The sequence below is a fragment of the Bos indicus x Bos taurus genome, chromosome 18, assembly GCF_003369695.1.
Source record: "Bos indicus x Bos taurus breed Angus x Brahman F1 hybrid chromosome 18, Bos_hybrid_MaternalHap_v2.0, whole genome shotgun sequence".
Classification (NCBI taxonomy): Eukaryota; Metazoa; Chordata; class Mammalia; order Artiodactyla; family Bovidae; genus Bos; species Bos indicus x Bos taurus.
In genome coordinates, this window is record NC_040093.1 from 20,357,880 (window position 1) to 20,372,075 (window position 14,196).

Sequence of the window (14,196 nt, forward strand, 5' to 3'; positions counted from 1 at the left end):
CAGACAAAATAATTTTACAGATGGCACAGCAAGGTAAATTGTCCAAGGCTGTACAAAGTCAATATACACACAACTTGGATTTATACCCAGGTAACATGACTCCAGAGCCTATGCTGTTCATACACACACACTTTTGAGCTCTTAAATTGTATGGAACATGTCTTATTTACCTTGACTGCAGTAGATGCTCAAGAAATGGTTGAGTAAGACTGAGCATGATTCTCCACTAGTGATATTATAACATCAGGACGATCTCGGCTCAAATCTTATTGTAACAAGGTATATACTCTTATTGCTTCCTTAAAACCTTCGCTATCTTTAAGTCTCTGGCTTTCTTTTCCTTGTTCAGTATCACTGTGAAGGCACTTTAAGAATTGCAAAATATTATGATATGTATGCTCATGCTTTTTAAATGAAAAAGTATGAGTATCTGGATGAATCTTATAACAAAGTAAGATGGCATGAACCTGTATGTAGTGAAAGCAAATAAAATCTGGGAGATTAAAGGACTGGTTCATCTTTTTGGCATCAGTGCTTGGGAGAATAGAGGGCAGAGCATGGGAGAAACAAAAAGCTACTGCCACTATCTTACAACTAAATATACATGTAGGGGCCAGTCCATCCATAATCATAAATGTTCTTATCCTTGTTTGATACCATCCTGTGCTCCTTTAATTATAAACCTCTCAAAGATCCTTCAACATTCCATAGAATGTCAAAATCGTATTAACTAATCAGAGGAAATATAAATCTCTGCTTAATATTAAAAATCCCATTCCAAACCCACTATATCTGCTGAGAATTGATATGGAATGTGCCTTCACCTATTGGCTTTCCATTAAAGTAGCACATACCAGAGTAGGTGAGTATTTTATTTAAAGTTGAAAACCCTATCATTCATCCCAAACCAGACTTGTATCAATGATATAATATCCTTTCTTAAAATTTGTTACTTACAACTATCAAATGCCATAGAGAATAAAACCAGAAACATAAATTGCATTTAAATGCCGTTTACTTCCAACAGTGTCTGTAAAATCCATCACTGATCTCTATAACCTCTCCAGTCACAAGAAATTGTGAAGCCAGTAAGTCTATTCCATTTAGAATATTTGAAGCCACCCTGCTTAGAAACTATATTTATCTGTCAAGCTTCAGTGTAAAAAACAAAAATGCTCTTAAATATTTCCAGAAGCTATGATGCAGGATACTAGTGCTATCAAAATTGGTGAGCAGGCTGCAGAAGTTGTGGGAATGGCTCTGGATTATTCAATTCCAACCCTCCATAACAATGATCAAGGGATGGGGAAACAACTGATGCTTTATTAGTATTGCTGCCAGCAGTAATACCTAAGCCACAAAACTAGAAACTAGACACTACATAATGCATTTCAGCTGCATCAAACATGATAGAACTTGCTGGTCTGCTTTGCCTAGAATGATCCTTGAGAGCACATGTGCCTTACCTACAGTTGTCCTTTATCGGCAAGGAACTGGCTCCAGGACCAACATACTCCCTCACCTCCACAGATACCAAAACCTGTAGGTGCTCCAGGTCCCTTAAATAAAATGGCATAGTTGCTATAACCTAGGCACATCTTCCTGTATACTTTTAAATCATCACCTAATATGATGTATTCCCTGAGCCACTACAAAAGCCAATACAATGTCAATAGTTGTAAACGTAATGTGAATGATATGTAAATAATTGCCTACAGCTGGTAAGTCCCAAGTTTTCTTTTTAGATGAAACCTTTTCAAAAAACACTTCCAACTGTGAGTGGTTGAATCTACAGATGCAGAATCTGCAGTTATGGATGGTCACTGTAATTAGGACTCATCCTTTAGGATTTGGACTAAAAAGCACATCCACTCTGCTCTAATCCCTCACTGTATGTAATTTCTTGGTTGGGTTCTCACAGCACACGTAAAAATTAAAATGCATCATTTAAGTCAACAGGAAATGCACTGTATATTAACCTCACCAAAATAGTCGCATTCTTAGTACAGAGATCAGGCCACTTTTTTCTAGGTTTGCTGGTCTTCCACCGAAGGCTATACAGGAAAGCTGATCCTCATTTGTCAAGAGAAAAATAGTGGAAAACTCTTAAGAAATATCAGTGTGTCAAAGGAGTTCAACATACACAAAACCACTTTATTAGAGATGAAAAATTTTATTCATACCACTTTTTACTTCTATTGCAATGTTCATTTATTACATTTACTGGATTCACTGAGTGACTATATATCTTCACATGCCCATTAGCTATTTTTTATGTAGGACCTGGAGTAAAATGCATGCTGCTACTTTATGATATGCATGTTGATTTATGCTTGTTTGCTCTCCTGTAGAACTGTTTACAAATTAGCATCATTGCAAAGAAAGACTTACACATACTTCCTACATCCTTCAGGTGGTTCTAGCATTAATCTTCTGATGCCTGCAAGCTTAGTGAACTAACACTTTGCTACATTCCTTACATAAACTTTCTCTTCAGTGTGAGTTCTCTGATGTAGAGAATGAAGGATGTATTTTAACTGAAGGACTTCCCAAAATTTCTATATTCGTACTGCTTTTCTTCTGTATGTGTGTAATGTTTCTTAAGAGATTCATGTTTGCCTAATGTCTTTCCCAACTTGTTACATGTAAAGGGTTTTTCTCCAGTGTGGATTTACTTATGTCAACTAAGGGATTAATGCTGGCTAGTCTTTCCCACACTTATTGCCATCATAGTCTCTCTACAGTGTGAATTGTGATAAACAATAAGGCTTATATCATTGCTAGAGACTTTCCCATATTCATTACATTTTCTCCAGTATAGATTTTCTGATTTTGAATCCAAGAAGATCTACAGCTACAGTATAGTATGATGAACACTGCCTTTATGCAGTTTCTCTATTATGTGATCTTTCATACACACAGTGACTCATATGGCCTAAAGACTTTTCCACACTTATTGTACTACTGGGTTTCTCTCCATTATGTACTCGCTGATGGGCAGTAAGATTTGAGCCTTTGCTAAATGCCTTCCCACATTCATTACATTTATATGGCTTTTCTCCAGTATGAATTCTCTGATGTACAGTAAGGTTTGAACTACAGCTGAAGGTCTTCCCACATTTAATGCATTCATAGGGTTTCTCTCCAGTATGAATTCTGTGATGTTGAAACAGAGATGACCTGTGACTGAAGGCTTTCCCACATATACTGCATTCATATGGTTTCAATCTAGTGTGGTTTCTCAAATGCATATTCAATGATTCAGGTTGGTTAAAGGATTTCCCACATTTTTGACATTCAAAGGGCTTTTCTTCAGTATGAATACTCTGATGCTGAATAAGAAATGAGAGGCTGCTAAAGACTTTCAGACATTTGTTACATTCAAATTGTTTCTCAATAGCATGAATTCTTTGATGTCGAGTAAGGTGTGAGCTACAGCAAAAGGCTTTTCCACATTCTCTACATTCATAAGGTTTCTCTCCAGTATGAATTTTCTGATGGTGAATGAGAGATGACCTGTGAATGAATGCCTTCCCACATATTCGACATTCATAGAGTTTTTCTTGAGTATGAATTCTCAGATGTTCAATGAGATGTGAAACGCGACTAAACGCCTTTCCACAGTTCATACATTCATATGGTTTCTCTCCAGTGTGAGTGCTTTGATGATTAGTAAGTGATGAGACATGGCTAAAGGCTTTTCCACATTCAATACATTTGTAAGGTTTCTCTCCACTGTGACTTATTTGATGTCGAGTAAGGGATGAGCCATGGCTAAAAGTCTTCCCACATTCATGACATTCATAGGGTTTCTCTCCTGTATGAATTCTCCAGTGCCGATTAAGGATTGATTGTTTGCCAAAGGCTTTCCCACATTCATTGCATGTATAGATTTTCTCTTTATTCAAAGTCTGGTGAAGGGTAAGAGATTTGCTTTGGCTGAAGGCTGCTACACTTTCATTAGAATTCAGAAGTTTCTTTCCATCATTGATATTCTCATTTTTTATAACTGAATTTGTTGGTAAACTCTTCTTAAGTATATCACATTTATGTGACTTCCCTTCAGCAGAAATTCTCTGTGGTTCAGAAAAAACAGACTTTAAATGGAAAATGCTTTTAAATGCATTACATTTGTAAACACTTTCCCCAATGGGACTTTCTCTAAAGGTGAGGGTCACTGGTCTGAAATGCTCTACTTGATTTTCATACTTCCCCTTGAACTTTTTGATATAATACAAGTCCTTGTTAAAATTTGAAAATTCATGATTTTGTTGTATAGTTTTTTCCTTTAATACCATTTGGGGTAAATCTTCATCATAAATATCCTCCTTCATTGATAATTCTTTGTTTTCCCATCTTGTTTTACAATCTGTAATATATCAAAAGAGCAAAACACTGCTTTATCTGAACTTCTTGAAAGGAAACTTCTATGTTAGAAACAGGAGAATTGGATAAAAAATAAAGTCATTCTCCCCAGTGCCAAGAAAACACATAGCTCTGACAACTCTCATATATTCAATGATTTCTGAACAAAGTTAAAATGGAGCACAGAGAATATAAACAGCTCATAGAGGCAGGAACTGAGTGTAATAAGGGAAATGAATTAATACATAGACAGTCTGTGGGGAAAAAAAATGAAACTATCAAAGAAAATGCAAAAGGCATTCTGGATCCCAAGCCAACATTTTGTGTCTATACTTATATGAATGACTACATTTTATCTTAGCCTTGGTTCTCCAAACTTTGATTAATCTCAATTGCTGTCAGATTAGTATGCTTAATATGGAGAATGTACAGCACTGCACTAAATAGCTACAATGACGACAAAATAATGTAAATACTCTTTATGGCTCAGAAAGATTTAACCTTTGTGAGTTTAGGTAGGATCTGTGTGAACTCATAATATTTATTGACAGAAAATACTGTTAGAAACCTTCTTATATATCCCTTACTTCCTTTAGCATTTATGTTCACTCTTGATCTCTGAAGTTCTGCCTCAGGGGTAAAGTGATTTTCCATTTAGTTGACAGCTTTTTTAGCCCAAAACCATTTGTATATTTTTCCTTACATGGACATATAAAAGAATAATTTGCCTTATTTCACTTCAAATAAATAACAATTTGGATTACAATGATGGCAAAACCCTCCATTTTTGATCAGATGAGTAATACAGAAAGATAATAATTTAGGGTAGAGGAATTGTCATTTAGAAATCTAAGCATCCCTCAAAACGTAAGATTTTGTTACGTCTGGAATCTCTGATAACAGTATCCCTAAAATACACTAAAATGCCTCTATACTTTACACAAGCATCTTTAACCAAAGATCTCTGTTTCCTGATTCACCACGACTTACCTGGAAATGTATCTTTTGACAGCTTTTCCTCCACCATACAAGGTTCTTTGCCATCCTCCAATAAAGCAATCACATATGGCTTAGGTATGGAAAGACCTGCTTGCAGGAAAAATATTAGAAAAAAACACTGTTTAAATTGTGGTCTACATGGAGAGACCATCACCATAAAAGGGACCAAAGAAAGATCTGAAGGATGTTCACTGAAATGGGATGATAAGCTTCAGGCAGGACACAACAAACTATACATGTCCTTAGGACTGTGAAACAAAAATTCAGCCATTTACTAAAGAGGATCTCTAGCAATTCACAGTGGCAGATGGAAGATCTCCATTGAGGGGGAGGAAAAGATATGCTTACCTAGGGATACCAGGTTCTCATAATTCTGGACCATCACATCCTTGTATAAATTCCTCTGAGTAGAATTGAGCCATCTCCACTCTTCATGTGAGAAGTCTATGGCCACATCACTAAATGTCACCTGAAACAGCAAACACGTTTAGGCTCAACCATAGCCCAGGCCTCTTCTGTCACTGATTAAAGGGTAAAATTACCCTGGTGTGGAAGAAAGGGAAAAAGATTCCAGCAGTTGTCACAATGATCAAGAATCTGATCTAAGTAATAATTGGATAACTATGTGCTTGGCACTGTTATACAATAAGGGTAAGAGACAAATATAAGAACTCTGCTTCAGAAAAGTAGGGAACAGAATTATAAAATTTTTAAAATTCAGCATTCAACATTTGACAGCATTTAGTCAAGTGCTTAGTTTTGTTTTTCATAGCTTATGTGCCAAGTAATAAAACATGAATTAAGTTTAAAAAAAAGAATCCAATACGCTCAAAAAAAGACATCTTTATATTAAAGATAAACACATAATCATATATATAACCACTTTATAAACAAAAAGCAAAAACATTTATGGTATATAATTAACCCTTATAATCTATAATTAAAATAATTTGAGACTCCTGAGCAAAAGGACTGAAGGATGGTTTCATGCCTTGTGGTAGTCCTTGAACAGAACCTTAAAGGAAGAGCAAAGAAAAAATAAGACACATCCTAAGGAAAATATCCTATGAAGAAAACACATTTCTTGCCAACAGTACTCATTCATGGTATTATTTAAAGTGGAAAAATTTTAGAAAAAGTTTAAATGTTCAATCATAACTTATTGGCTAGTCAAATTAAAATATGTGAAAAAACATATATACATTTGTTGTTGTTTAGCTCCTAAGTTGTGTCCAACCCTTTTGTGACTCCCATGGACTGCAGCCCCCCAGGCTTCTCGGTCCAAGGGCTTTCCTTTTTTTTTTTTTCCTGTCCATGGCAAGAATATGGAGCTGGTTGAATTTCCTTCAGTGCATTTAAAATGTCATTATTACTACCTTTCATTGGTGAAACAGACATTGTTTGGCTACTGTAAATTTTTCATTCCAACTATAGATTCAATACTATATTACTTCATTTGGATGTTTGGTTTTAAAGAGAGAATTTACCTTTGTCTGGTGTTGGGGAAATTAAAAACCAATCAAATCTACTGAGCTGAAAAATCCTCTCTATCGTGTAAAAAGAGAACAGTTTTATTACTGAGAAAGCATTAAACCAGACTGTAATGTACTTCATAATAATAATAGCTAATAATTAATGAGACTGCAAGGACAGAAAGACATCTCACCCTTTTATAAAGTCAGTCAGATACAATCCATTACAGGGTCGTACAGAGTCGGACATGACTAAAGAGACTTAGCATGCATGCACAAGGGCCTTGGAGATATCACTTTGCAATTACATGTGAATTTAGGATGAACTATTGCAACACATAATTCATCCTAAATTCACCTGGTAATTGGGGTAGCCCTCTGTGTTAAGTGCCTTTACTCCAAAGAAAAAATTTAAAACTCATTATCTTTATGACAAGCAGGTAGTTAGAACCTGGAGCCAGAAGTCTAGGCTAAACTCCCATACAGATAGGGAGACAGAAGTGCATCTTCCTTCATGTTTTCATTTCTTTTTTTTTTTTTTTTTTAATTTTATTTTATTTTTAAACTTTACATAATTGTATTAGTTTTGCCAAATATCAAAATGAATCCGCCACAGGTATACATGTGTTCCCCATCCTGAACCCTCCTCCCTCCTCCCTCCCCATACCATCCCTCTGGGTCGTCCCAGTGCACCAGCCCCAAGCATCCAGTGTCATGCATCGAACCTGGACTGGCAACTCGTTTCTTACATGATATTTTACATGTTTCAATGTCATTCTCCCAAATCTTCCCACCCTCTCCCTCTCCCACAGAGTCCATAAGACTGTTCTATACATCAGTGTCTCTTTTGCTGTCTCGTACACAGGGTTATTGTTACCATCTTTCTAAATTCCATATATATGCGTTAGTGTACTGTATTTATGTTTTTCCTTCTGGCTTACTTCACTCTGTATAATAGGCTCCAGTTTCAACCACCTCATTAGAACTGATTCAAATGTATTCTTTTTAATGGCTGAGTAATACTCCATTGTGTATATGTACCACAGCTTTCTTATCCATTCCTCTGCTGATGGATTTCAAAGGGATGTCTCCAAGGCCCTTGCACAGGCATGCTAAGTCGCTTCAGTCATGTCCAACTCTGTGCAACCCTATGGACCATAGCCTGCCAGGTTTCTCTGTCCATGGGATTCTCCAAGCAAGAATAGTTGAGTGGGTTGCCATGCCCTCCTCCCAGGGGATTTTCCCAACTCAGGAATCGAACCCACATCTCTTATGTCTCCTGCATTGGCAGGCAGGTTGTTTACCACTAGTGCCACCAATGCCCTTAAGAAGACTTTAATGCTCTGTAAAATTGGCAGAGGCTTATTTAGTTTTGAAAAGATTTATAAACATCTCAAAGGGACAGGGGAAAGGATACAGAGTTACATATTTTTCTCAAGGAAACACTCTTAAGAAAAGGAAAGGGGAGAAGGTCTCCCTTTGGCACCAGGGGAAATTATTTTTCCCATCTGTATTTGCTCTTAGCTAGGTATGAGGGTTATACTAGCCTTATCACATGAACTGAGAAAATGTCCATCTTTTCCTGTTTTCCACAGTGATCTTTAAAATGATCAGCTTTTACAAATCTTACCTGATAAGCCAAACTGAAAAGTCAACACTATATTAAATGAATAAAACACCATGTTTTTGGAAGCAACCTAGATGTCCATCAGCAGATGAATGGATAAGAAAGCTGTGGTACATATACACAATGGAATATTACTCAGCCATTAAAAAGAATAGATTTGAATCAGTTCTAATGAGGTGGATGAAACTGGAGCCTATTATACAGAGTGAAGTAAGCCAGAAAGAAAAACACCAATACAGTATACTAATGCATATATATGGAATTTAGAAAGATGGTAACAATAACCCTGTATACGAGACAGCAAAAGAGACACTGATGTATAGAACAGTCTTTTGGACTCTGTGGGAGAGGGAGAGGGTGGGATGATTTGGGAGAATGGCACTGAAACATGTATAATATCATATATGAAACGAGTTGCCAGTCCAGGTTCGATGCACAATACTGGATGCTTGGGGCTGGTGCACTGGGACAACCCAGAGGGATGGTACGGGGAGGGAGGAGGGAGGAGGGTTCAGGATGGGGAACCCATGTATACCTGTGGCGGATTCATGTTGATATATGGCAAAACCAATACAATATTGTAAAGTTAAAAAAGAAAAAAAAAAAAAAACACCATGTTTTATTCTACCAATGCAAAGACATTTCATATTTTAAGTTTTGATATTAATCAATATCATAATATTAATAGTCCAAAGAAGAAACCCCACATACTCTAGCATATTCTTTGATCTTTATTTAAATCAAAGTTTCTCAGTCTTGGCACTACTGACATTTTAAGCTGAACAACTCTTTGCTGTGGGGGCTGTCCTGAGAATTTTAGCATGTTGAATAGCATCCCTAGCCTCGACCCTTCAGATACTAGTAGCAACTCCCCTTAACCACTCCCTACCCCCATTTTAACAGCTGAAAATGTCTCTGCTGCTGCTGCTGCTGCTGCTAAGTCGCTTCAGTCGTGTCCGAGTCTGTGCGACCCCATAGACGGCAGCCCACCAGGCTCCCCTGTCCTTGGGATTTTCCAGGCAAGAGTACTGGAGTGGGGTGCCATTGCCTTCTCCGGAAAATGTGTCTTATGAATGGGATTAAGGGGAACAAAGTCAACCCTGTTTGTAAACCATTGCTGCACAAAATTTTTGCATTTTCTTGAAAGGCTCTCTTAGGCCTCTCTACCTATACTCAAGGTGTTCTCTCAGTTTGGTATAACTCCACTTCCACCTCTGCCTCCCTGGTATTATGGGCCACCTAGACAACTCCAGGAAGGGATGCTTCAACTCTCTCTTCCCCTTCAGTGTCCCAGCAACCTGGGATGCTAATTCACCTCTGTCCCTAGAACTTAGATATTAAATAAATACCTTAATTTTTATGATTTACTTTTATACCAGTCCTGTATTGTTCAATATAGTAGCCACTGTATTTGGCTATAAAATTTAATTAAAATTAAATTTAAATAAAAATTCAGTTCCTTGGTCACTCCAGTTATGATTCAAGTGCTTAACAGTCATAAGGGGCTGGTGGCTGCCACAATGGACAGGACACAAATAGGATACTTCCCCCACTATAGAAAGTTCTCTTTGACAGTACTGCATGAGATCATGAAATCTTGTGTACCAATGACAGAAACCTATGTAAGAATCTCCTAACAGTTATTTGTTAAGTGTTTAGAAAATAAGTCAATGAATGATTTTGGCAATTAGTTCACTTCAGCTTTTACCTAAAAAAAAAAAAGACTTATTTCAATTTCAATTGTCTAACATTCCCAACATGCATATCTGCCACTCATACCTTTTCCTATACAGGTTTCATTTCCACTCCATGATTCTTTCCCATCATTTTCTCATCACTCCTTCATTCAACAACTGTTTACCAAGTATCTGGCTATACCAGATACCACTCTGGCTACTAAAGATAAAACAGTCAACAAAAAATATCCTTTCCAGTAGGAAGAGATAAACAATGAGCATATGCATATAGCAAACACAGAGTGTATCAGCTAGGAGTGATGTGTGTGCATGCATGCTCAGTCATGTCTGATTCTTTGAGACCCTATAGACTATAGCCCACCAGGCTCCTCTGTCCATGGGATTTCCCAGGCAGAAACACTGGAGTGGGTTGCCATTTCCTCCAGGGAATCTTCCCAACCCAGGGGTCAAACTATGACTCCTGTGTCTCCTGCATTGGCAGGTGGGTTCTTTACTGCTGAGCCATCAGGAGAGTGCTATGAAAAACAACACAATGATGGAGGAGTAGAAGTGATAGTCGAGAGAAGGTGACTACAATTAGTCGAGAGAAGGTGACTACAATTTTACATAGGTGTTCAGGGAAGTTTTACTGAGAAAGTAACTACAAAGCAAAGATACAAAGGAGGTCAGAATGCAAGCTTGTATATATCTAGGTAAAGAATATTCCATGCAGATGGTACAGCAACTTCCAAGGCCTGGAAGCAGGTAGCCAGTGTGGCTGGAGCTCCCAGAAAACAAAGAAACAGATGGAAGATGAAATCAGGGAAGTAATAAGACAGCCTAACTGTGCAAAGTTTTTTGTCACTACACAATTCTGACTTCTGAGTTAGGGTCACCAAAGAGTTTTAAGCTGAGGAATGACAGGATTTTATATAACAAGAGGATCACTGTGACAGCTGTATTGTGAAGACTGAAGAGGGTCAAGGGCAGAAGCAGGAATTCCAGCAAGGTGACAATTGCAATAACCTAAGTGGCTTGGACCAGGGAGGCAGTGGTAGTGGTAGTGATGTGGTAACCAATGGTCAGATTGTGTAGATATACTATGTATATTTTAGATCTAACTACAGTGTCTGAATGTGAATTTTAAGAGAAAGGGAGGTCTCAAGGATGACTCCAAACATCTCTTGACTTGAATAACTGAAAATACTGACATATACCATTAATAGACACCACATGATACAACTTAAACAACCATAAAGTAAATACCTAAAATTCCAAACTTGAATTCTGAATCATAATTTTAAAAAAGTTTTGCTCAAGACTCTTCAGAGGCTTCTAGCAGAAAGCTGATAGAAAAGAAGAGCACTGAGAGAAAATACTTTGGAGTTTTGCAGGCTCCATGCTTTGTTTTAATGAAAGGAATCAAAGATCCAATCCCTAAGTGAACTTTGTGAGGTGGGAACTGGTAGGAGAGGCAAAGCAAACACTCAAGAGTCCTGGTAAGTAGGTGTTTTAGGAAGATTTGGGGACAAATCAACTTACCTGAAACATGACTTTGCAATTTCCAATAGTCAACACAGTCCTCTTTCCAGGTTCTCTTCTTATAGAAGGGCAGTGCCTGAAAAGGCAGATCAAAACAGGAAAAAGCAGTCATGACAAATCAGGTGTATCTCGCAATCTTGCAGCTCAGGACACACCTGCATGGAGGATCCCACTGGGAATCACTTTCTAGGGTTCCAACCTTTCCCTGAATTAACAATGTGTTCCTTGGCAAGAGGTAACCAGGTGGCATCTACGTGTACATCAACTATCATATATACATGAGAGTGTGAGTGTGTGTGTGTATGTGCGCGCTCAGTCGTGTCCAACTCTGGGACCCCATGGACTGTAGCCCGCCAGGCTCTTCTGTCTATGTAAATTTTCAGGCAAGAATACTGGAGCAGGTTGCCATTTCCTTCTCTAGGGGATCTTCCCTATCCAGGGATCGAAGTTAGGCGGGGGGTGTCTCCTGCGTTTCCTGCATTGGCAGGTGGATTCTTTACCGCTGAGCCACCTGGGCAGCCCGTATATAAATGACCGACTCATAAAACAACAGTAATAATAATGTTAAATACGAGCTCTTTCGATCTTTACCACTATGCATGGTGGGCATTCACATTATTCCAGATTTCTTTTTTAGATAAACGATGAGAAAAACTGAAACTCGGCAACACTGAAGCAATTTAGGGTTTACACAATTTTTTTTTTCTTTCAGTGCGTATAACGCACACTCACTCTCCCATTTCCTTTTTTACAACAGCTCTTAGAGGTAAGCGCCATCCTTACTCCCCTTTTACAAAGCAGGACAGAGGCCCAGAGGAGCCAAGGGCCTGCCTGGGCTCACACCGCGGGGTAGACTCTGGGACCTGAGAAGTTATGGCGGTCGTACCCAGCGCCCGCCACCCTCTCCGCACCCACACTTGCCTGACCCCTCAGCAGACCCTCACCAGCACCGAAGCCGTCCACTGCGGGCACCTCCGCGTACCTGACGCGCCGCGTAGCTGTAGCGAACAAAGGCCGCTTGCCTCGCCGGAACGGTGCTGCCCAGAGTCCTGCGCGATTCCAGGACCTTGAATACTGCTGCTGGGTCGGAGACAAACGCCGGGCAGCCCCAGGCGTAGCACTGGTCCCGGCGGCACTTCTCAGACTCCTCCGCTTCAAGGAGAAAAGTTGCCGGTGAGTCGCACGGTTGCCTTCCGGAAAACTACACTTCCCAGGAGGCTCAGCGGTCGCGCGATCTCGGAGCACCGCGAGACCACGGGCTGGGCTTTGTGAGAAATTACACCGCCTAAAGACTCCACTGGGATCGACCCCCTCGGAAGGATGCAGACAACAGTCGTCTGTGGCGAACTCCGCTTCCCGAAACCAACGGCAGCGTCTACAAGCGCTGTGAAGATAATGAGAGCCCAAACCGGGAACCTATGTTTCCCAGAAGATTACGAGGCCGTGAAACGTCTTTTGGGTCATTTCTGTGCTCGTACAGACGTTTTCCTCCTTGAACAAGGGCAGACTTGCTGGTGCGGGACAAGAAGTGGCCTCTGCCAGCCGAAGATCTGTCATTCAAAACTTTGCTGCCACTCTGCTCGGCTTGTACTGCTCTTGAGTATTTAGCTTCCACTTGTCCAGGACTGTATTTCCTAAAATACCCTGTATCCGAGCTGTCACAACATGAGCTGAACGGGGACCAATTGCACTTCCCGGAAGTTCGTGGGGTCACGTCGTCGCTCGGACACTGACTACCGCGGTGATGTGCATTACATGTCCTCGAAGGACTCAGGATTATCGGATTCAAGTGAGGGTTTTGAGGATAAACACCCTCAATCGTGGGAAAAACCACTCCTCTGACCCTCCTTTGTCTTTGAGACTTTGCCCAGCCCACCCACACGGGCTCTGGACAGATGTATCAAGGCCAGAGCATTCTACTCTTGGTATTAACTTGGGTTGTTGCCTTTATTTTCTTTTTTAATTAAATTCATTTTACCTGTTTTCTTTTAATTATAAATAGCACGAGAGAATTTTCTCATGCTTTTTATGAAATTCTTTGCCTTTTCTCCTGCTTGGGATTGTTGAGCAGATTGAATCTGTTAAGTGGCATCTTCCCGTCCTCAGAAAAATTTCCTTCTCCATATATTGGGCTCTTCTCCATTCTTTCTCCTCTTCTTGTGAATTCCAGTTAGTTGTTAGGTAGATTTTTCCACTCTATTTTCCTCTAATTTCCATTTTTCTGTCTCTCTATTGCAGTCTGAATGATTTATTATTTATCTAACATAATTCCCTTTCCAGTGGATTTTTTGTTCTCAATTTTCCAAAAATTTTTGTAACACAGTAGGCACAGTTGATTCATAATATGATAATACCAATATTGAAGATATGTGTTTTAAGTCACTTCGGTCGTGTCTGACTCTTTGCAACCTTATGGACTGTAGCTCACCAGGCTCCTCTGTCCATGGGATTCTCTAGGCAAGAATACTGGAGTGGGTTGCCATGCCTTCCTCCAGGGGATCTTTCTGACCCAGGG

The 14,196-nt window shown here is 39.3% G+C and overlaps 1 protein-coding gene across 6 annotated transcripts; it reads right to left on the minus strand.

Annotated features, from left to right (window-relative positions):
• Positions 1-2,133: 2,133 nt before the first annotated feature.
• ZNF181 (zinc finger protein 181) lies at positions 2,134-13,878 on the minus strand. 6 transcript variants are annotated; one of them, XM_027514248.1, is made up of 5 exons: positions 12,664-13,663; positions 11,682-11,757; positions 5,713-5,833; positions 5,356-5,451; positions 2,134-4,369 (listed from the first exon to the last, which is right to left on the minus strand). In XM_027514248.1, the coding sequence occupies exons 2-5, from the start codon at positions 11,688-11,690 to the stop codon at positions 2,883-2,885; spliced, it is 1,713 nt and encodes a 570-aa protein (XP_027370049.1). In that variant the 5' UTR covers positions 11,691-11,757; positions 12,664-13,663; the 3' UTR covers positions 2,134-2,882. The 6 variants fall into 6 exon arrangements, with proteins under 6 accessions (XP_027370049.1, XP_027370046.1, XP_027370048.1 ...); XM_027514245.1 differs by having other exon boundaries at positions 5,356-5,454; XM_027514247.1 differs by having other exon boundaries at positions 5,356-5,454; positions 12,626-13,663.
• Positions 13,879-14,196: the final 318 nt, after the last annotated feature.

Excerpts from the sequence above, each read along its gene's own strand:
- ZNF181 (XM_027514245.1), bottom strand. Across the intron at positions 5,455-5,712 it reads TGAGAACCTGGTATCCCTAG|CAGGTCTTTCCATACCTAAG; the intron begins GTAAGCATATCT and ends TTTTCCTGCAAG. Across the intron at positions 4,370-5,355 it reads GTCAAAAGATACATTTCCAG|ATTGTAAAACAAGATGGGAA; the intron begins GTAAGTCGTGGT and ends GATATATTACAG.